Below are 25,220 nucleotides of genomic sequence, written 5' to 3' on the forward strand. Positions count from 1 at the left end.
TTAAAGAAACAGTGACAGCTACTATAGCTTATTAAGAAAAAATAAGCAATCTCATACCTGACAGATTAGGGATGCAGGACCCAAAGATATGAAAAACTGTGAATAAGTCTAGACCATACCCCAAATCTTTATTTTTAATAATCCTGGTGAAATTTATTTAACTCACCAAACAAGTAAAACATACTGCAAAGTTGTAGTTTTTATGAGAGAGATTAGTATCTTGCACACTAGGCAAAGTCTTTGCAAGCTGCTGGTATAGCTGCAGCAAATGCTTTACTGATTTCCTTCTCTTACCTAGAGTGCAAGATACAAAGATTATTATGGGAGAAAATCATGTGAATGAGTCTGAGTTTGGATAGTAAAAGGACAGAGGAGGCGTTGCCAAAAAGAATGTGCAATCTATAGTTCCTTTTTTTTTTTTTTTTTTTTTTTTGCTGAGGCAATTGGGGTTAAGTGACTTGCCCAAGGTCACACAGCTAGAAGTGTTAAGTGTCTGAATCATATTTGAACACAGGTCCTCCTGACTTCAGGGCTGGTGCTCTATCCACTGTGCCACTTAGCTGCCCCTCTATAGTTCTTATAGTGCACTGAAATTTCTAACTATTTAAATAAATTTAGGTATATATACTAATGGCAATAACTGATAAATTAGCTTAATAATATACAATATTTATGATTTGTTACTTACTATTTTAAAGCTTTCTTTGTGTATGTGCATCATATGCAACTTTCCATAGCACATTGCAAATCTATAAAAATTCCCATTTAATTTATTAATGGCCAACCCACAAATATTCAAAACTGCAAATGTGAAATTGGTGAATGTTTAGGGGTAATTGTATAAAGTCTTAATTCTTAAATCATCAAATACTAATCTAGTAGGTGTTTAATATAGTTAGATTATTAAAATATTTTAAAAAGGCATTACAAGTTACAAGTTAAAATTGAGTTCTGTGATTAAACTTATATATTTCACTGAAGCTACTCTAGTAATGTATCATTTGTCAGCTAAACCTGGATTTACAGAACTATTAGCAGAGCTCAAACTCTGTTTTTTTGTTTTGTTTTGTTTTGCTGAGGCAGATGGAGTTAAGTGACTTGCCCAGCATCACACAGTTAGGAATTTTTAAGTGTTTGAGACCAGATTTGAACTCAGGTCATCCTCACCTCAGGGCCATGCCATTTAGCTGTCCCAAACTCTGGAATTTCTTACAAAGTAAGAATACCTCCATAGATGAGTTCAGTAAGAGGCTATAAGTCTATCATCTCACACTAGATTCATCTCACACTAGATTCATTTAGTCTGGAAAAGCCCAAAAGTTGATCACAGTTTGGGGGAGAGAGGAAGAGGGAAAAATTGTTACTCACAAAGATGATTTATAATATGAGAAAAGATAAAAGATCTGGTTGGTGGGGGAGTTTTTGATCTGTCAGTGATTAGTCACAGAAGAAACAGCAAAACTAGAATTTGGACCTGAATTTTCTCATTCCAAATGAAATCATATAATTTTTAGGGTAATGAAGAAATGGAATGTCCAATAAATCAAAAGATTCTGAGGAAAAATCTTTAGCATAAAAAGCTAGAGTTCAATTTGTATTTTGGAGGGTTCATTTCAGATATTTCTTTAGTAACTGTTTTTTTGGGGGGGAGGGGGGGAAGGTTGGTAACACCATATTTGTTTGATGTAATAAAATGGGCAGAAGACAATCCCATAGTTACTTAAAGCCCAAATCAGGCAAGACAAAGTAATAAGGTCACAGAACTGCTGGGATTTGATGGACAGGTGGGCTAGATCAACATTAAAATTAAGAAAAATATTTCTACTCTAAGCCAGTCATTTCAGTTTTAGTATTTTGGTTGTTAAATAGCATAAGAAAAAACTAGGCTTAGATGGGGGAGGGGGAGCAACTATGGGAGGAAGTCACTTAACTAGGAGATTTGGCTTTGACTCTTATCTCTGCCACTAACTAGCCAATTGAAATTAAGAACATTACTTAATTTCTCTAGGTCTCAATTCCTCATTTGTAAAGTGAGATTCTTGAACTAGAAAATTGTTAATTCAGTTTGGTATTCAATGATTCCATTTCCATTTCCTCCACATCTTTAAGAGATTATTCAATTGAATTTCCTTGATAAAACAAATACAGCAAAATGTTTAAATGAAAAAAATTCATTTACTCACTTCTACATCTACAGAACAAAAAGAAATGTTAACCAGCTGCAGGTCTGATTCTGAACCTTTTACATGAAAGCACTAAAACAAGACTTTATCTAGGCAATTAGATGTCAAGACAATGGTTTATATCAGTAAGTTATATTTTATCTTTGCTAGGTTGCTTGATATACTAACTGCCTTGATGACAACAGTAATGAATATGACTAAAGAAGCTGGAAAGTGGAACAAATTGCTGACAAGATATTATCAGTTAAATGTGAATTAAAGTCTCCAATCTTCTTGTTATGCAGGTCACTGTGACACAGATTTCCTGGATCAAACCTGTGCAAACAATGAATCAAGACAGCTAGGTGGAAATGTGAATAAAGGACTGAGTCTGGAGTTGGAAATACTTGAGTTCAAATGAGGCTTTAGAAACCTACAAGCATGTGACCCTTGATAAATCATTTAACTTCTGCTTGCCTCAGTTTCCTCATTTGTAAAATTGGGATAATAATAGCATCTACCTCTCAGGATTGTTCTGAGGATTCAAATGAGATAATGATTGTATAGTGCCAGGCACACAGAGTTATATAAATGTTAGCTATTATAAACTAATGTGCACATATGTATATATGAAATATATAGCTAGTATAAGCTAATATGAATATATATTATATATGTTATGATATATAGCTATTATATATCATATAGCTATTATAAGCTATTTTGCTACAGTGGATAGAATGCTAGATTAGGAGTCAAGGAAACCTAGATTCAAATTATGTATTTTATAATTTCAGATGTGTTATCATGGATAAATCATTTAATCCCTTTGAGAATCAGTTTCCTTATATGTAAAATGTGGCTAAAAATACTTGTACTTACTTCAGAGGGTGATTGTGACACTCAAGTAATATAATGTATCAAAGCACGCATGTAAGCATTAGTTTAACATATCTATGTATACATCTATATGCATAGATATGCACATATAAAGATTATTTTCCTCAGTTTATAAAGTACACTTCTCACAATTCTCCTGTGAAATAGTCATATGTATTATATTTTTGAGGTTATAATGAGATGAGAAAACAGGTCTAAAGAATTTATGTGTCTTACCCGTGGTCACAAATGCACTAGATCCTGATTTAAAATAATCTGGCATAGGTATGAACCACAGAGAAAGGCCAACAGTAAGACCCACTTTACATTAGTAATAAGAAACAGGTTATCTCTTTTGAACAAAAGCAAATCATGAGGCAAGACAGTCACAAACAGTGATAAGCTGTGTAAATAGTAAATCAAAAGGCGACTTTCATGTGGTCACATTGTGGACAAAAATGTTGGTCATGGCTTTGCTTTTTTAGGCACCCACACACAATCAGATATCTACCACTGGTCCTATCTTTAAATCACAATATTATGTTTATATTAAGATAACCCATAGCAGATCTTCAAAAAGAAAAAGAATTCTTGGGAAAAGATGATGTATTGACCTTGAATGAGTTTTTACCTCTGGAATCCATAAAGCACAGCTGACATGAGCCCATTTGGTTCCAGTCCTGGTGGCCTTCATGGCTCCACCTCTCTTTGGACACAAAAGACACTGAGGATGAATGCCCAGAACACAGGTACGACATAACCAGCTTCCTTCTGGAACCTTGAGAATGCCGTAACATGCCTTAAAATGTAAGAAAAAAATCTTGTCAATGTTCTCACAGATAATGAAAGAATAGGCAAAATTTTTTACAATAACAAAATAACAATTAACAAAACTCATGGAAAGAGAAAACAATAAAGTAAGCTTATTAGAGATATAGTTTATTTTATTTTATTTTTTCCTGAGACGAGGGTTAAGTGGCTTGCCCAGGGTCACACAGCTAGGAAGTGTTAAGTGTCTGAGACCACATTTGAACTTGGGTCCTCCTGAATTCAGGGCTGTGGCTCTATCCACTGCTCCACCTAACGGCCCTCAGGGATATAGTTTAAAAACCACAACCACCAACCAACTAAGCTTCAATACTAGGGTTAGCACACATTTGGATTAATCAGCAGCAAGGTACAATAAGAACTGATTTTCAGAATGACTCACAATTTGTAAGATTCCTAAGTCATTGGAGAAAAAAGTTTAGCTACAGAGTTAGTGTGAATATTTTCTAAGGCAGAAAATTAAAATTATGCATTTTATACAGGTCTATAACAGCATTAAAATTAAATTAATTAGATCAACCCACTTTAGAGGTATTTGAAGTTTTGCTGTACTACAGTACCCCTTAAAAACAATTCTGAAATTTCTATGGCACAAAATTTAACTTATTTTTCATCCAATTTACTTCTGATTCCTTCTTCAGGAAGAGTTTGAGAATTGGTAGTACTTAAATATCTCTATAGTCAGGATAGAACACATACATATACACAATAACTATACATACACATATAATATTAAATATGTATGTGTACATACATATAAATGCATTCATGTACAATACAATCAATATACATATCAAGGATTCTTTATTTACATTATAATCTATACATGTACACAGATGTATACTATATAGACACACAAACATACACACATGTAGGTATACATGGGTACATATATGTCTGTGTCTATGTATGTGTATAGACAAAGATACATATATACCAATATATATACATAAACATATGGTTGTATATACATTTATATATACATACATATGGATATATACATAACACATAAACCCATTTATCTATCTACTCCCCAAAAGTCAACTTTGCACTAGTTGGGAGAAAAGGCCATAATTCATATTTGAGAGTCAAAGAGATCAGTTTTGGATTTACTTATTTGACATCTACTTTGTCCTTAGACTCATATGGCAAAGAGGTTGAATGGAGGAGATGGAAGGAGAATGCAGAAAGGAAATGACTGAAAAGTTAATTTGTGTATAATTTTTAAAAATTTACCTCTTTACAAAGGCTATTCTAGGATATTAAGAATATATAATCAATGAAGAAAATGCATGTTATTTTTTTCTTCTCTCACATTTGGGGAGGGAAATGAGTATTTTTCTAGATAGTAATATCATAAAATTATATATAGACAAATGTTTATAGATGTGCACATTACCCTCCCCACAAAATATGATTTCTCAATGAGGACTTCATTCAACCAATGCATCTGAGACCCAGATATCTCTTGTGCAAAAACAGGCTAATCCCACATCACTCTCAAAAGGACAAAACTAAGCAAGGTATAGTAGATAAATGTTCAGGGTCTACGTTAAGAAATGATCTATAGCACTTGAAAAATACTTTGCATAAAACAATTTAAAAAGAATTAAGAATGCTCCTAATTGTTACAATTTAAATATAATGCAACATTAATACAATTCATTTTCAAAATGAATACAATCCATAGGCTGCATGTATTTTAGCAGAAAGAGTCTTAGGGTCAAGAGAACTAGGTTTAAGTCACTACTCCAATACTTATTTGCTATGTATCTATGGAGATGTCCATAATTAGAATAGTGACAGAGGATAATGGCTCAAAAATGAACATCACAATGAAAATACATTAAAGAATATATGTGTATATATATGTACATATATATATATACACACACACATACATATATATGTACACACACACATATACATATTTTAAAATCTCAACTATTCACAATCTTGTTAAAAACATTCCTGAACATGAAAAATAAACCATATAATTTTTTAGTCAACAGAGGGCAGTCTAGCTTAAGTGTTTTTTAAAAGTCACCACATTGTATCTAGACACAGTAAAATAATCAACTTATACTTAAATACAGTAAATTAGTTTTTAATTAAAGCTTTATGCAAACATATTTTTACAGCTAAAATATGCTGGAACTCTGTCTTCCCAGAAATCAGCTGGAATCAGGATCACTAAGTCTTTATTCTTGATCTTTTACAGTCAAGGTCAGGTGGTTAGGCCCAGCAACCTCACACACACCTTCCTCCCTCAAATGCCCGGAGAGACTGACTCAGCGTCCCCTTCTCAATTTCCTCTTCCTCCTCCTCCTCCTCCCACACACGTCACTTCCCCCTCTTTGTCCCACCAATCAAGTCAGCACAGAACAGCTGGGGAGGGTCAACTTTCAAACAAGTTAATAGGGAACTGTCCAATTGGCAATTAGTCTCACGTGCTTCATTATTCAAGTGCATTGCTCAGTTCTAGCCCTTTACACAAATACATTTTCCAGGTCCCATTATTTATTTAATTATAGCTTTTTATATACAAAACACATGAATGGGTATATTTTCAACACTGGCCCTTGCAAAAACTTCTGTTTCAACTTTTCCCCTCCTTCCCTACACCCCCTCCCCTAGATGGCAGGTAGTCCCATACATGTTAAATATGTTAAAGCATATGTTAAATACAATATATGTACACATATTTATACATTTATCTTAATGCACAAGAAAGATCAGATTTAGAAAGAAGGTAAAAAACAAAGAAGAAAAAACAAAAATGCAAGCAAACAATAACAGAAATAGGGACATGCTATATGGTGGTCCACACTCATTTCTCAGTGTTCTTTCTCTGGGAGTAGCTGGGAGTAGTACAAATCAATTGGAACTGATTTGGATCCTCTCACTGTTGAAGAGAGCCTCGTCTTTCAGAATTGATCATCATATAGTATTGTTGTTGAAGTGTATAATTATCTCCTGGTTCTGCTCATTTCACTTAGCATCGGTTCATGTAAGTCTCTCTAGGCTTTTCTGAAATCATCCTGCTGGTCATTTCTTACGGAAAAATCATATTCCATAATATTCATATACCACAATTTATTCAGCCATTCTCCAATTGGTGGGCATCCATTCAATTTCCAGTTTCTGGCCACAGGGCTGCCATAAACATTTTGGCACATATAGGTCCGTTTCCCTTCTTCACTATCTCTTTGGGATAGAAGCCCAGTAGTAACGCTGCTGAGTCAAAGGGTATGCACAGTTTGATAACTTTTTGAGCATAGTTCCAAATTGCTCTCCAGAATGATTGGATCCATTCATAACTCTACCAACAATGTATCAGTGCTCCAGTTTTCCCACACCCCCTCCAACATTCATCATTATTATTTTTTTTTTCTGTCATCTTAGCCAGTCTTACAGATGTATAGTGGTATCTCAGAGTTGTCTTAATCTACATTTCTCTGATCAATAATAATTTGGAACACTTTTTCATATAACTAGAAATAGTTTCAATTACTTCATCCAAAGATTATCTGTTCCTATCCTTTGCAGATCCCATTATTTAATATTTAGTTATTAATATAAGTTAATTAGTATTATCTAGGCAGCTGAATGGCCCAGTGAGATTATGGCACAGAGAATTAGAAAGATTCAAGTTCAAATCCAGTCTCAGACTAATTTACTATCTATGAGACCCTGAACAAATCACTCACTCTGTCTGCCTCAGTTTCCTCATCTGTAAAATGGGTGAGGCTAACAACAGCACCTATCTCCACAGGTCAAGACAAAATAAGATAATGTTTGTAAAGCACTTTGTAAAGCCTAAAATGGTATGTAAATCCTCTAATCTCCACCATCATTTCTCACTATCACTGGAAAGAGTCTTTATTAGCTACAATTCTGGATAAGTACTGAATCTATAAAAAAAGAAACTGTGTGGAGATTTATTCTTCTATCTTTAACTATGGTATCCACTCTACTTTGAAACTAATTACCAGAGCCTGGACTAGAAAAATGGAAATTATATCACTCATTATCAAGGAATAGGCTTAAAAAATACTTCTAATAAACACACATATGTTTATTGACAGAAAATTCTCTCAAAGCACATGAGTATTCATTTTGTGATGTCATATCAGTTCCAGGAAAGGCTTAAAGCCTCAGGTGGATGGGAACACACCTTGCCTAGGGCATACAATGCCCAGTCCCAGCTTTGCTAAGTAGGTGAAATCTGTAGCCTGGTTGGAGATACACAAATGCATTCTTTCCCTTAAATCCATTCTCATTAGACTTATAAAAAAATCTGCTAAAAGAGAAGACAATTATCACTTTTTACTATTATGCAATATAAAATGTATCTGGTATACTTAGAAAAACAAGTTGAACTACATTATGAAAAAGTTCATTATAAGAGAATAAAATAAATAAAAAACCAAATATTTAATAGTACTTATTCTATATCAAGTACCAAGTTAAATAATGGGGAATGTAAGAATCTAGGTGATGTCCCCCTATCATAAAAAATTCATTACCTAGCTAATTAGGTAGGGTATGCATACAGAAAAGAAACTTTAAAATAATATATGATAGGTGCCAAATAAGTTGTGAAGATAAGTACTATATAAGAGATCTGAGAAAGGAGAACTCTTTCTGTGGCTTGGAATGATCATGGAAGACTTCATGAAGAAAGGTGGTATTTAAACTGGGACTTGAAAAGTAAGCAGAATTTCTATAGCTAGAAAAGAAAGAGGCAGGTATCCTAGGCAAGATGAATTGTGCAAAAGCACAGAGTGGAAAAAATGGCAGGTATATTTGGGACACTGAGATTCTGGTAGTATAGCATGGGGGGAAAAAAGCACAATTTACAGTTCAAGGACCTAGATGCACACTTCTACACTCAAACCACTTATGTAATCTTCAGGCAGTTATATAGCCCCTCTGGGCCTCAGTTTCCTCATTTGTAAAATGAAGTGAATGGCTAAATGGGCCTCTGAGGTCCTCTCCAGATCTAAATCTAGTTTTCTTTGGACAAACAAATTTTGTTAGAGGATTTAGATAAGGGAGAAATAGGATAGGAAGAAGTGCAGAAGTATCAGGCTAAGTGTTCCAAAACTTCAGATCTTAACATAGATTTGTCACTCACAATGATCTTGAAAAGGTGATTTCATTCTCTCTGAGCTTTAATTTCCACATACATGAAAAGTGAACATAATATTATCTGTTCAGTCTATTTCACAGGGTTGTTGTCATCAAAAGATGCTGTCATCAAAACACTTTAAACTGTGTTATACAAGTGAAAGAAATCAATAAAGGAAAGCAGGGGCCACTTCAGAGGACCTCAAATGCCAGGATAAGGAATTTAACTTTTTTATAGTAGAAAATGGGGAAAGAGGACTGAAGCAATTTAAATATTTGATCAAGGGAATGAAAGATAAATAGCAGTTTTGAAAGTATGAGATTAGTATAATAAGCAGGATAGATGAGGGGAGAAAATGCAAGTATAGAGGAAGATTAGTAGGCTATTTCACTAGTCAAACCATATAGTGAGTTGATAAAGGCCCGAACTTAACTTGCAAAGATAAATCACCTAGGCAATCACAAGAGGCTTTATTTCTAGGAGACGCAAGAATTACTATTTTCTTCCCTTCCACTCTGATATAAAAGCCATAGAAATCCATTCTTGAATACCAATGTTTTTAATTCAGAAAATGCAAAATAGTGTGTAGTTGTGAATCATTGATCTCACTAACCTGATGAACACAGATGTTACACTTATCACAGAACACCATATCATTCCCTTCTTCACTGTCTGGAGAACGGCATACATCACAGATGACATCTTCATCATACTCTATGCCCAACCCTTCTTCTGTTTCAATAGCATGGTTCATGTTTTCATGGCACTGTCGTTCCAAGACTTCTACGGTCTTTTCCATAGTGTTTTCATCAACTGTACCACACCCTGCACAGAAATATAATCAGCCAATCAAACAGCAGGCATGTAAGTACTTACTGTGTGCCTGGAACTGAGCATGTGGGGAAAGGTATAAAGCATTTTTTCAAATAATATTTCAAAAAAGCTTTTGTTAATGTTCTTTAATACATACACACACATGCGTTCTCCATGAAGATTAATTGACTAAGAAAATAGGACTTCAGGAAAAAACAAAATTGCAGAAGGTAGGTACCAACAATTATATATGGAAGATATATTACAAAGTAACCAAAATTCTGACCATAAAGATTAAAATTTGTCTTTACAGAGACCAGAGACTATAGATACATTACCACATAACTTTAAGTAAGTCTTTTAAACTCTGGAGAGGTTATTTCTTCACTGAGAAAATGGTAAGGTTGAAATAGACAATTTTTAACATCTCTGATACTCTAGGATCCTCCCATCAGAAGTACTCATCTGTTTTATGAATTGGAACTTCTGCTATATTGCTTATTAGAGCACACATGAAAGACATGTTAGTCAAAAAAAAAAAAAACAATTAACAAGTATTTTATTAAGTGGTTGTACAAGGCATCAGAGGCATTGAAATGCTAGGTGCTAAGGATACAAATATAACTAATGAAACAAAAATGAAATAAAATATTAATATTTAATATTAATTATAGCTGATATATATTATATTATATAAATCAATATTAAATAAAAATAAATAAATAAAATAATATTAATTAAATTTAATATTAAATGATTATTAATATTAAAATAAATCTCAAGAAGAAATGTAGGAGCTTTGAGAAGGATCAAGTTGTTTCAAAAAGGTCAAGACAGAATTTTTCTTCAGACCCTGGATCCTTTTAAAGGGATATCAACCTACCTGGCTGACTAACCAAAATGTACCTGAAACAGCCTGGAGGTATAATACATGAAATGATAATCCTGTCACCAAACTATACCCCGAATCAAAACAGGATTAAAAGGAATTAGAACAAACAAAACTATGCAAAGTCAGTGTGAAATTCTTAGGTGAAAACACAGTAGAATGCAGTTTATAAAATGTCCTTCTGGTCTTGTATTTCTTCTCCATTTTCCACAATACATTCATGTTATACTTGAAGAATCCCAAGATACCTTCATGATCTTTTGTGAAGTTTTCTAACTTGAGTATTCAGAGAAGAAATCATTTTTACTCTAATACCAGAGTGGGGGGGAAGAGGTGGAAACAGGGAAGTGGGAAGAGGAGGAAGAGGAGGAAGAGAGAGGGAGGAAGAAAGAGAGGGGGAAAGGGAGAAAGAAGGATAGAAAGACAAACAGAGAAGATAGAGAATGAATATAATGCAAATAATATTTCAAATACATTTCTAATACTGGAAAGTAGGGAATGATAATCATAGCTACATATTTTACAATTTTAAAAATATATAGAAAATGAAAGGCGTAGGCAGTGTTTGACTTCTCTCTCTCTTTTTGGCAAGTTTAAAGGAGATTTTGAGAGGGTTGGTTTCTGTTTTGGAGAGGAGCTCAGGGCACTTGTTTGCTCTTTCATACAATTCCATGCAATCTCTATATACAGACTTGTGAGTGGGAGAAAAAGACTAACACCCTCTCCCTCCACTTCTCCACTCTTTTTTTTGGTCTCTCTTCCTTGCCTTCCTCTTTCTCTTTCCACCTTTCCCCTCTTTTCTAAGAGTTGGAAGACTCAAAGTCTCTCTCATTTTTGTGTGTATCCAAGAGCGCAGCAAGAACAATCCAAGAAAATCCAGAGAGAGGTCACTTTATTACTCTATCCAGTCTTGCTAGGTTATTTGTACTACAAACTGTAATCTTCATTTTTGATGAGCATTCTGTGTTTGTCTTTTTTTTTCTTGTGCATCATACCTCTGTACAGCACCCTTTCTGTATGTTTTGTCTGCCTACTTCATGTTGTAAGTTTTCAGTGTTAAGTTCTCATTTAACTAGTATTTAATTGACCTAATTCCAATTTTGGTGGAAAAATGTGTGTCCAATATGACAAAAATGTATTTCAGTTCTCTATACTTGAAAAATTTACATTCTTGATTTTAAAGCTGATCTAATGAGAACATGAGTTTTTGGTTATGAAAGACCTAAAGGTCATTACTGCTCTAACTAAAATTTTTTGAGGCTCTTGGAATATATAAAAAAATCCCATATTCATGAGAGGAAAATGTCATAGAGGATGCCCTTAAAGACATTAAAATAAAAGGAGTATTGCTAGAAGAAGGGGCAAGAAAAGGATATAAATGCTGGCTAGGGAACAAAAAAAAAAAAAAAAAAAAATCTAGTGACATTCTGGGAGACAGAAAGAAGGGCTGGATCTGTCCTCTCCAGTAATTCCCTAACCTACAGTGAAAGATCTACTTAAGAAGACCATCCTGAGGAAGAGAACAATGGAAAAGTACTGAATCCCTTAGTACAATCCATGAAAGAGAGAGGATAATTGATTAGAACTGGAGCCTGTGGGGTTGGAAGGTGGCAGAAGAAAAAGATATTCTCCAAACCCCAGAAACTGAAGGAATAGAGTAACTAAGAGGACATGATTTTGTAGACTTAAATATTGAACAAAAAGGTTTTTTTTTAATTCTTTTTCCCCTTTTTCTTTGTAGTCCAGACTTAGGGGAAGCAACTTGACATTCATTTGCCGTAAATGAGACTGTTAAACCACGGAACTATTTGTAAAAGCTTAAGCGGTATATGGTTTATTCAAGTGAACAGCAAATATTCAAAATGGACAGCAGGGGGTGCTCACCCAATTTTCAGGGACTGACTGAAGGCACAGCAAGAAGTCGGGCTTTTAGACTAGTGCTTGGTTAAATGTAATAGAGATGTTACTTGAGATGGGCAATTTATGAGGGGGGTTGCCCCTAAATAGAAGAAGTACAAACAGCTAGCTGCTTGACATACAAAATTAAGAAGTGTAAATTAGCACAACGAAGTGGAAAGATTACTTGACTAAGAAGGGGAAAGACTAGGAGTCAGGAAGTATGGTTTGAACCACATCTGCCAATATCTGTCTGTGTAACGAAGGACAAGTCATTTTACTTCTCTAGGTGACAGTTTTCTCATTTGTAAAACGGAAGGACTGAACTAGAGGATCATAAAGATCTTTCTGGAAGAAATATTAGTCTAGATTTCAACCATTCTGATTCACATCTAAAGCCATTATTTCCCTTATGATACCCTATCTCCTTTGAAAGTATATCACTGAAATTTATAATTTAGCATATTTTAATCATCAGAAATCTTTAGTGCAGGGATAAATATGGATTTTGGACAATTTTTTTCCCATAAGCATAACTTAGGAAAATACAATGAAAATACTGTTTGAGACAGTTATCTGTCTATACTACTACATTCTGACATGCCCAGTTGTGGACTACACAATTTAAAAAATTATTCTGATAATTGCTTTCAAACTCCAATATTTTAAAATAAGAATCTATAGCAAATCAAATTTTATGAAACATATTAACAAGTAATCAGAAGAACTTGCAAAATCATTAGCTGATCCTTCCTTACCCTTAAGTCAAATTTTTAAAATTTCATCTGTGTAGGACATTCTCAGGGAATAAACATAAAACCCCTGCTACCAATGTAAATCTGTTATCAGCAACTATTCTGCAATTTATAGTCTTCGAGAGATGCCTGAGAGCTTTAGTGACTTGGTCAGAACCTCAAAGTTCAGTAGGTGTCAGGTAGCACTTGAAATCAAGTCTTCTTGATTCTGAGGTCAGTTTTCTGTTCTCCCCCTGCTGCCTTTCTTTAAGGATTATTATCTTTTGACCCAATATGCTAAAAATAAAAAAAAATCATTCATAAAAGTTTAAATGCCAATAATGACATTAGTTTTTCTTTATAGATCCCATTTGCCTCCGAAACACCTTTGTTGTTTGTTCTTATCTTTATACACACTAATCCAGATGTTAAATTTCACACTGCAGATGTTTTTGAAGACTACAAATTTTTCTTTGTTAACAAAGTTAATGAGCATGTGGGAGTATATGTGTATTTACTCTAACATATTCTAAACTTAGGATTCATTCTCAAACAACAAGAACATGAAGATCTAAAACAATTTTACTTTAGTGTGATACTTAGCATATAGCACATAACATTCTAAACAACTTCAGAATTCCACATAAACTATTCTTTTCATGTTCATATCACTTATAAGGGCTCCTTCCCTCAAAAAAATTCCTAACTCTGAAGTGGAAATTAAGTAGACCTTATTTATATTTTCTTTTTGGTATATGAGGTAAATTACACATTTAAAAACTTTTCATATATAATTACTGAAAATTCTGGCTTTCTAATTCTGAGTCTAAATTACACAGCAAAATTCAAATTTGTATTTTTTAATATTTATGACATTTTCAGAGGCAATCAGATATAGCACATAGAGAATGTTGGGCTTGAGGTCAGAAAGTCCTGGATGCAATTTCTATCTATGCCTAGCTATGTGATTCTGGTCAAGTTACTGAAGCTCTCTGTGACCTCCTAGGAATTATCTATTAAGTCTTTAATGGGTTCCCATCGGAACTGTTCTGAATTCCTATAAATCTTAAGCATCCTATAACCCCAATATGCTATTATTAACTAGAGAGTAGGATCTGGTATAAGGATTGTGCTATTTTGAACTTCACTGATGGTATCTTACTTCAGTTACTAAAGTATGAGAGGGAACCTTTTTATAAAGTAAAATCATGCTAAGGCCAGAACTACAGTGAAGTTATAAATAAAGAATGAAGTTATCAAAGAAGAGACAGTGTGACAGAGTAGATATAGAACTGGCCTGGAGGCTGAGCTGGATTCCTGTCTCACCTCTAACAGCTATTGGCTTTGTGACCCTGCATAAATCACTTAACTTCTCAAAATTGTAAGTTGAAGAGAAAGAATTGACCTGGGTTGATAGAAAGAATAGTCTCACCAGGGAGTTTCTTATGCCAGTAAAATCATAATCCAGTCTTTATCCTTATTAATAAAAACCATTTACTAATACTAGTGTGCCCCCACTGATTATCCTCTCATATCATGATTTTTCCTTTTCATGTCAGTCTATAAAACCTTCTATCTAAATGCCTATCTCAAATGCATCTTAGGACTTTCTCCACCCTAGTGAAAGGCAGGGTTAGTATATAAGTTGACTTACTTCTTTTACAATCCCCAAATTAAAATCTTTTATCATATTAATTGAATTTGTGAGCTTTAAAAAAGTGAATTATTACGGGTGCATTTAAAAAGGTAACTGTGTTAGGCACTTAACCCTTTAATTTAGACAAAAAGTCATATCATCTTTAAAAAGTCATCAGTCAAAAATAAAATAGGGGCAGCTAGATGGATAGAACAGTGGATAGAGCACCAGCCCTGAAGTCAGGAGGACCTGAGTTCAAATCCGAACTAAGACAATTAACACTTCCTAACTGTGTGACTTTAGGCAAATTACTTGAATCCAAATGTCTCAGGACACACATACACATTCATTCATTCTCTCTCTCTCTCTCTCTGAGAGGGTGCGGTAAAGCAGAGAGGATGAAAATTCTTTACAGCCAAGACTGATAATCACTGATTTAGCTATTTCACCTGTGTCTTCTGCCGTAATACTTAATTTAGGGAGTTGATTAAGTATTTGAGTAGAAGTTCTACACTTAGGCATAAAACTGAAACAATCTCTTCAGTTAAAGAGACTTCCAGCTTAACTGCTTCTCAGAAAGTCTCGCTGCTAGTTTTTCTCTCCTCATTTATACAACCCATATTACAAATAAAGAGATGAAGGTCAGTGTAGTCAGAATAAAAACTTTGTATTTCTGGTTTGTTTGTTTTTTAAATAGTGCTAGGACTCTGTATAAGATGCATTTACCCATTTCTTTGAGTTCCTCATTGAGTTCTTGAAGCCAGAAAATGTCCATGTCATCCAAGTCATAGCGACACACTGACTCCGCCAGCTCGAGGATATTAATGTAACCTGGTTCTGTGGGCTCCTGGCTGGAGCAATGGATGTACTTCCTGGGTCGAATAAACAGTACTTCTTTCACCTTCTCTGAGACCACCCTAAACATGATGAGCAGAATGGCATTAATGAGATTTAGCAAATAAAATGTTACATGTACTGACTGTAGATGGTCCTAACAAATTATCTATTAGAGGCTATCAAAAGGTTATATAGCAGTCAGGGACACGCATGCAGTGAGGGTTTCATTTTACCTCTCCAAGAACAGACAGTATTCCATTAGAAAGCAATTTGTTTTTGAAATTCTCATCATTCTGATTCTCATGTAGAAGGATAAAATTTAACTTAACCATGTGAAAAGAATTATTGTTTCCTATTATGGCCTGTACTGTTCTAAAGTTGCTGTGACTCAAGAGTCATGTTCATATGTGGGAAAGGTGTGATAGAAAAGAACAACTTGAAAGTGGATGATAGGCCAGTTCCAATGATCTTATGATGATGAGAGCCATCTACATTCAGAAAGAGGATTGTGGGAAGTGAGTGTGAATCACAACATATCATTTTCACTTCTTTTGTTGTTGTTTGCTTAATTTTATTTTCTTTCTGATTTTCTTCCTTTTTGATCAGACTTTTCTTGTGCAGCAAGATAACTGCTGTGTATGTATGCCTATATTTGATTTACATATATTTTTACCGTGTTTAACATATACTGGATTACTTGGAGAGGGGGTGGGGGAGAGAGAGGGAAAATCTGGAACACAAGGTATTTGCAAGGGTAAATGTTAAAAAATTATCCTTGCATATGTTTTGAAAATAAAAAGCTTCAATATAAAAAGAAAAAACAAAGTGGATGTTAACTACTTAATGGGGAAATCAGACCCCTCCATTGAAGTGTTTAAGCTAAAGGTAGTCAAGATCAAGAGAAATGATATACAATTATGCACTGCCCCAATAAGATTATATCTATAATAAGTAATATGTTTAGTGTTAAATATGATATTTTAGAAAGGACACCGATAAAGTGGAGTTATGTCTAGGACTACAAAGAACTTTATTATATCAAGGATCAGGTAAAACAGCTGAGGCTATTTCAAGTGTAGCACTGTGCTTGGCACATGGAAAGCGTTCAATAAATGCATCTTGACTGCTTGATGTTTATATAGTTTACAAATTAAGTACAGTTAAGAGGATCAGAGAGCTCCCTTTAAATACATGATGTGCTGTCATATGGAAGAGGGATTAGACTTGTTCTGCTGTGTCCAAAAATCTAGTACTAGGTTTGAATGGCAGAAGCTATAGAAAGATTTCAAATCAAGAGAAGAAAAAAGTTACTAGCAAAGATGGCTGTCCAAAAATAAAATAGGCTACTTCATTACTCATTATATCAACCTCATTACTGCTAATTTTCAAGTGGATGTTAGCTAATCACAGGAACAAAGATTTAGATCTAGAAGTTTTATAATTTATCTAGTCTAAAACCTTCATTTTACAGATGTGGAAAGTGAAGCTCAGAAAGCAACTTGCTCAAAATCACAAGGGAAATAAATGGCAAAGCTAGAATTTCAACCTAGATCCTCAGACTTCATATGTAGGGGTCTTTCTGTTTCATGGAGATGTTTTCTGGGAGATAAAGGAATTTTTGTTTATATATAAGTTGAACTAGAGCAGAGCTTCTTAAACTTTTTCTACTTGCAACCCATTTTCATCTGAAAAAATTTGATATGACCCTATCTTGAATCTTAGCCAAGATGTTTCTGATAAGTGTGCACATTATGTGTTCAGAACCAAGGCTGCGGTGAAGTCATGTGATGCAAAACAGACACATGCTGCCAGAAATATCTCATTCATTATGCATTAGATTTTGAATTCATTTTTTATCATTTTGATTGTTGATGATCAATAATTTGATCATTTCATCATTCAGGAATCTTTTGTTATTGTCCATATTTAGTTACACTACACCATATGGGGTCACAACCCACAGTTTAAGAAACTTTGAACCAGAGGACTCAGAGGTCCCTTTCAATGCTATTTTATCATACAGGTTTTGAAACTTACTAGGCAATTAAGAGAATGTGGGCAAATCATTTCACACCTTTGAGCCTCAGTTTCCTTTTCTGTAAAGGTGAGATAATTATACTTATACTCTATTTCATAGGGTTACTATGAAGAAAGTGCTTTGTAAACTCTAAAGTAATATAGAGATGAGGAATATAAGTCTTCTTGTTGATATTATAAATTATTCTTATTTCATTACAAGAGATTTCCAATATGGAGAGTAAAGAGCCTGTAGCCAGCTCCTGCTCTCCATAAATGATTAGCAATAAGCTTTATTTCCACAGCTAGGAGCTCTTTATATATATACCTTTTTGCTTGTTGTCTTGGGGAAGGAAGAAGGAGGGAAAATAATTTGGAATACAAGATTTTGCAGAGATAAATGCTGAAAATTATCTTTGCATGTATTTGGAAAAATAAAATACTATTAAAAATAAATTGCAGAGAGGAAGCAAAAAAGAAAAACCCAACAACAACCAAGTTTTAAACTAAGTATCCCATAATTTTTCCTCTATGAGATTCCTATAACAAACAAGGCTTTCCTCTCACTTATTCCAACTCCTAACAGCCAAAGAAAAGGCAAGTGAGGTAAAGTGGTTAAGAAAAAACAGGGAGGAGTTGTTAGCATTAAGTTTACTAATGTCACTGACTCACTTCCCAAAGACACCAGAATATTTTACTACCAGAGAATGTGCAATCTTCATCACAAATAATTTTTTAAAATAGTACAGAATAACCCACAGAGATGTATTCCCCACTCCTATCATCCATACAACATTTCTCACTGGCTGACTACTCTTCCAGTGTTTCAATAGCATTTTAAACAATAAGGAGAAATAAGCAGTCATCCATTCTGGCACTTTCTCATTGGGAAATGCTACAGTTTTGAAGCAGAGGTATGCCAGTATATATCTTGGGTAGCTAGGTGGACAGGGGATAAACCACTAGTCTGGAAGTCAGGAAGGCTCATCTTCCTGAGTTCAAATCTGGCTTCAGACTCTTAGCAGCTATGTGACTCTGGGTAAGTCACAATTAATGGAAACTTCCATTTCCTCATCTGTAAAAAGAGCTGAAGATGGAAATGGCAAATCACTTCAGTATCTTTGCCACAAAAATCCCAATAGGGTTGAGGAATTGGACATGACAGGAAAATGAACAAGAATAACTGTCAATGTCTACTGACCTACAATTATAAGGTCTTTTTTTCATAGTCGATATAAAGTTAAATTTTAAGCAGTCCTTTCCAAGTATATCATTATCAATTCTGCATGAAAAGACCAATAGATTTGGAGACAGTAGACCTTGGTTCAGGCCCTCAGTTCTGCTACTGGTTCACTTAGTCAAATCATCTTTTAAAAGGGATTTATTTTTCTTTAAAAAGGGACATGTTTTTACAGAATAGTTGTGAAGCTCATATAAGATCACATACACCAAACATTTGGTAAATATAAAGTACAATACAAAATAGTATAATCACAAATTTCATATCAGCAGATCTGAGTTATACAATGGATAGAATGTTGGACACTGAGTCAGGAAGACCAGAATTTGAAAGCCAAATCAGGTTCTTATAAACTGCTGTATAAGCTTATGCATAAAACTTGTGTACAAGTTTGCTGTATAAACCCTCTTAGTCTCCTCTTTCTCATCTATAAAATAGAGTTAATAACAACACTTACAAGGTAACTTACAAGGTAACATGATGATCTAGTGAGATAACACACATAAAGCTATGTGAAAGCACTATGTAAATTCTATCACTGATGATATATTAATGATGTCAGTAATGTGTACACACACACACACACACACACACACACACACACACACACACCTATAAGACTGACTTACTGAAATGTTACTATTTTTCTCCATTGAGGGAAAACTTTCAATTTAGCAAGTCCTGAAAAAATTAATGCATTTTACATCAATATTCTAGGGACTAGGTTGGTAAATAAGGAACAAAGCCTAAAAATATTATCTCTGGTTCCTATATCTTATGAAGAAACAACCTTTCAAGTAACTTGCTTAGATTTTAATTAGTATTTTCAAGTAAAAACTAAGCAATGTGTATTTGTCATACTGACTCCATGTAGATCACATACTTTCATGTTATCTATTTCCAACTATAACTAACAAACAATAAGTTTATTTCTATAAGAATTTTAGTAGAGTAGCAATTGAAAATTCAAGGCAAAGCCAGAAAGTAGTACCCCAAATTTGCGACTTCAGATTATTTAGACATGTATAACCTATATCAGATTGTTTGTTCTCTTGAGAAAGAGGGAGAAGAGAAAATTTGGAACTCAAAATTTAAAAAAAAAATGAATACTGAGGGGCAGGTAGGTGGTGCAGTGGATAGAATACCAGCCCTGAAGTCAGGAAGGCCTGACTTCAAATCTAGACTCAGACACTTAACACTTCCTAGCTGTGTGACCATGGGCAAGTCATTTAACCACAATTGGCTCAGCAAAAAAAGAAAAGGAAAGAAAAAAGAAAAAAAAAACTGAATGTTGAAAATAGTTTTTACATGAAATTGGTAAAAAATAAAGTACTATTAATATGATTTTAAAAAAAGATATTTTGTTCAAAGACACAAGAGGGAATGTAGTCTTTAAAGCAGGAGGTTCTTTACCTGGAAGTCATGAATATGTATTTAAAATATATTTTGATAAATGTATTTTAATATAATTTGTTACCTTTGCAAAAAAAAAATCAACCACAAAATTAATACTGCTTAGCAATAAAATCACACCAAGTTCTAGAAAATAAAATAAATAAAGTGAAAATGGGTTATTTCTATCATTTATTGGTCAATTTTCTAAATATCAATGAGAGTCAAAATAAAGTCTGTAAAGTAGGAAGGAGTGTTAATTAAGCTGTTTTCTCAATTAAGCAGACAATGTTATAGACAGAACACAAAAGGTACTCAAAAAATATTGAATGAAAGAGTACAAGAGCCACCATAATTCTGTGTGTGTGTGTGTGTGTGTGTTTGTGTGTGTGTGTGTGTGTACTCACTAAATTAAGTAAGAGATACAAAATAAGGTGGCTTTATTAGAGTGAGAAACATAGTGTTCAGGAAAAGCAGAGGTTCTTGACTTTTTTGGGGGGTCATAGATCTCTCTGTTAATCTGGTGAAGCTTACTGACTCCTCAGAATGTTATTTGTTTGTTTTTTAATAATAACTGAAGGACTTGCAAAATTTCAGGTAGAGAATAGTAAATAAGCTTCTTCATAAGGCACTTTTCATGGACCTTCCAAAATCTATTCATGGGCCCTCCAAAATCTGTCTTTTGGAGATATATGGAACATGACTTATAGTATAAGGATTACCACATAAATAAAGAATTTGTGGTAGAAAACATATGATTTAAATAAACTATAGAGATTACATTTATATTAATGGAAATCATATATTAACCAAAATATAATTTTTTGAGATTTATTTTTAAAACTGTTAAGGTAACAGAAAGAAAGCATTATAATCCTATGATTTATGCTTTATCTAAATCTATGGATAATTCATCCATGCAAATTCCATTATGGACAATTTTTTTAAAAAGCTTAAAATTTCCATATTTTTAAGTATTACAAAGTTCTTCTAGTATAAAAATATCATTTTTACACAATATTCCTGTGTAATTATGTAAATATATAATTTGACTAGTATTCTTTTAAGATAAAAATTATTTTTAAAAAACTACATACAAACTAATTTCTGAGAATTTATTTCAGAATATGTTCTTTTATTTACTTTCTCCCCTTACTCAGACTTATCTTTGTCTTATGAGATCAAGTTTCAATTCCTAGAGAAACTCAAATTTACTACACCTTTTTGCGAAGCAACAAGTAATGGGGCCACAAAACGGAAGTTATGGAATGAAAGAGTCTTCTCCTTCACTAAAAATAACAGATACTATTTCCTGAAAAATGAAACTAAAGCATGCTAAACTTCCCTTTAAGTGCAATGACAATTAGAAAGTATTATAAAAGCATATTATAAACTTTGATCCAGTCTCAATCCAATCAGGACAAGAACAGCCAAAATAGGACTACTACTAATAACAGCAATAGCAACAATGTATCACTATTAGAGTACAAGGATTCTTTTCCTGACATTTTACACAACTCCTAAAGTATTACTAAAAGTATCTAAATCTAAATCACTAAAAGTATACTAAAAGTATCATACTTGCTATCAATCACCACTCCTTTAACCATATTTTAATTTTGTAAATATTTTCCCAGTAGAAATGAGACAATCATAGGAAAAGCACATCTAAGAAATGTCCAAATTCAAACTTGCATTTCTAGGTTAACTCGGGAAGATCAAAATAAAACAGTGCAGTTTCCACTTGTTCTTTAGTTTGCATTGTTATTTTTCAATCACTATAATCAACTACTTTTGACCCTGCCTCATTAAATATTTTTCAAGCCATGTTTAAAACAAATTATATTAATTTAAATTGAAAGTCATCTTGTTTTAAATGCATAATGATCCATGCTTCCTAGAAAAATGAAAAGAAATAAATTCTTCAAGTGAACATTGTGTCGTTTTGGGCAAAGATATTAAAGTAGCTCTCTTTAGTCTAAAGCTCTGAATAACTGACTCTACTAGATGATTAACTGACAGCTGGAAACTAAAGGAGTCACTCTAGTGATGAATGTTATTTTCCTATTTTAAAAAATGGAATGGACTTTAAATAGATCCTCTTTACATCTTTCTTTTTCAAAATTAAAAGATATGCTTTTTATATTAAAAACATCATTATGCCTTACTATTTAAAAGATAACTCTCATTTTGTAGTATGAGCAAAGTTTTAGAGAAAAAAATATCTAAAAATGTAGATCCTTATTTTGGGAAGGAAGGGTAATTTATTTTTTAGATGCACACCTTTACAAATAGGAGTTCTTTAATAGAACAGGATGGATTGAAGGAAGTGAGTTATTTTAAGAAAGAATATTTATAAAAGATATTGGTAAATAATTGCATTTTACTGGATCTAATAATGTGTACGAGAGATGGATCAACATAATAGGAACTGTGCTATGTTAGGATCAGTGCACTATTACTATCTATAGGAATCCCCAGGGCATATAGGCATGTTACTCATGGAGTTGCCAATAACCATAAATTTCTTAGCATATAATTCCCTTAGGTGCATTAGAACTTGACATGTTATTATTTAAATTATTTAGAAATCACTAAATTATATGACATTATAAAAGCAACTTAAACAGACACAATATTTGCCTTCTACAATTTTAAATTTATTTTTTAAAGTTTGTTTTGTTTATTCTTTTTCTTCTCTTTCTTTCTCTCCCAAGCAGACTACAGTTAAGCACAGATATATTTATGTCTAAACACACATACATATATACATACACACATTACACATGTAGTATGCATGTATGCATGTGTATGTATGCATGTCTTCTGGTCCAATATTTTTTGTTATGTAGCACAGTCTAAGTAATTATACACTGTCAGAATGGCATCTGAATTAAAAAACTTTCTTCAGGATCACTCAGTTAATAACTGCCAGAGCTGGGAATCAAACTCAGGTCTTCTGATCTCTATTTAAATGCTCTGTCCATCACTCCTAGGATTTCTGATCCCCAATCCAGCACTTTCTTCATTTCATCATGCTGCTGTAAGTGCATTGAGTAGGGGATTATCAATATACACCAGGATGTCTTTAGGAAATATCCATATAATAACCTGAGAATCACATTTTCTAATGCAATTGTCTGACAGAAGAATTCTTTTTTCCTAAGGTATTCATTCTTCTCTAAAAACCAAACACTTTCAAGTGCTTACAATGGGATAGATTTTATACCTTTACTTAAGGTAATATGCTTAAACCCTTTTAGAAGTCTTCCACCTCCATTTTCTCTCACCCATTTTATCTATTTACTTATTCTTTCACCCAAACCTATCACCTGAGCCTCTTGCCTACTTATTTGTGCACCCCACTTTGCTTTTTATCTCCTCTTTTTCTTGTTTTTATCTCTATCCTCTTCCTCTCTTCCTTTTCTTATATTCTCTTTTTTCTGTGTTTCTACTTGTCTCTGTCTCTCTCTTTTTCTCATCCGTTGGAACTCTTTTTATTCCTATGTTTTGTTCTTTTTGCTCACCTTATATTTCTCCCCCTCTTACTACTTCAATAATGGCTATAGCTATTACAGTTGCCTTCTGGCCAGCACCCAGAATTTCTTCCCTTTCCTGACCCCACAGTTACACTGATGTTTACTCCAAACAAGTATTGTTTTAATTGGAAAGTTGCTTTCACCCTGAGCCTTTCCCTTCTTTGCCAGCCAAATCCTGGCTTTTTAGTTCTCATTCCTAGGCACGAGTCCAGGTTTCTATTAGGCTCCACACAGATACTACTTCTGTAAAGAACACACACGTTTTCTTTCCTGATCCCTGCACATCTTCCATACAACCCAGGCAACACAAACTATGCTTATTATTGAGATCCTGGGAATACAGCCTAGTAGTGCAGAGAAAAAAAAAACACATTAGAATTTCATTTTCTTGGAAGCATTGGTACACATTAGGGGGAAAAATGTTTACATGACCCATTGAAGTTGCAAGTATACAATTATGCAACATGATGACCTCAGTGAAATATAACTAGACCTTCAAAATATCAGGAAGCTTAAATGTGGAAGCAACAGTGTATGAAATTAGTCTCAAAACCCTTAAGGTGAAGATGTTACCTCCACTATACTACATAAGTACTGAATGTTAGCAGGAAAACTATTTGTTTTACCTAATGGTAATCTTGTTTAATGGACCTCTGCATTCTTTCATGTGTATAACTGCTAGTTCTTTGATAACAATGCCAGTAGGCAAATTCAAACTTAGTATTTACTTGAGAATAAGGAAAACTAACTGTTTCAGACCAGTCTCCAGATAAGTTTCAGGCTGTGAATTAGTTTACAATATAAACCTAAATAAATAAGACTGGCTTTGTGAATTACTCCATAAAGATTTAACTCCAATTATTTGTAGGTTCTGGAAATTTGAACAAGGACACAAAAGCCAATTTTTTTTATCTCTTATAATATCTGAATGGAACTTTCATGTGACATCCTACCATTTTAAAGCCTAAAAAAGAAAGAAAAATTACACAGTTCAGTTTGGCTCTTATGAAGTGATGATGATGTGCTGGGCAAGCTAGCAACTGTGCTTGTGATTTTGAAAATCAGGATGTTCAAAACATAAAGTTTACATTCATTCTCTTAGATTTGGCCTTAAAGACAGAATTAATGACTTTCCCATTTATAGTACTATCCTTTTTGCATATTCTTAACCTACTGCTACTTTTATCCCTATGGTCAAAGCTACAAGGAACCTACCATGGTTCAG

At 33.6% G+C, this 25,220-nt stretch overlaps 1 protein-coding gene across 2 annotated transcripts in view; it reads right to left on the minus strand.

Annotated features, from left to right (window-relative positions):
* JADE3 (jade family PHD finger 3) overlaps nucleotides 1-25,220 on the minus strand; it is a 187,718-nt gene that overhangs the window by 23,551 nt on the left and 138,947 nt on the right. For both annotated transcript variants that reach the window (XM_074300279.1, XM_074300280.1), the window contains 3 exons: nucleotides 15,698-15,888; nucleotides 9,617-9,828; nucleotides 3,673-3,840 (listed from right to left, as the gene is read on the minus strand). In XM_074300279.1, the coding sequence (XP_074156380.1) occupies nucleotides 3,673-3,840; nucleotides 9,617-9,828; nucleotides 15,698-15,888 (571 nt within the window). The remainder of the gene's footprint in view (nucleotides 1-3,672; nucleotides 3,841-9,616; nucleotides 9,829-15,697; nucleotides 15,889-25,220) is intronic.

Source organism: Sminthopsis crassicaudata, chromosome 3 (assembly GCF_048593235.1).
Source record: "Sminthopsis crassicaudata isolate SCR6 chromosome 3, ASM4859323v1, whole genome shotgun sequence".
NCBI lineage: Eukaryota > Metazoa > Chordata > Mammalia > Dasyuromorphia > Dasyuridae > Sminthopsis > Sminthopsis crassicaudata.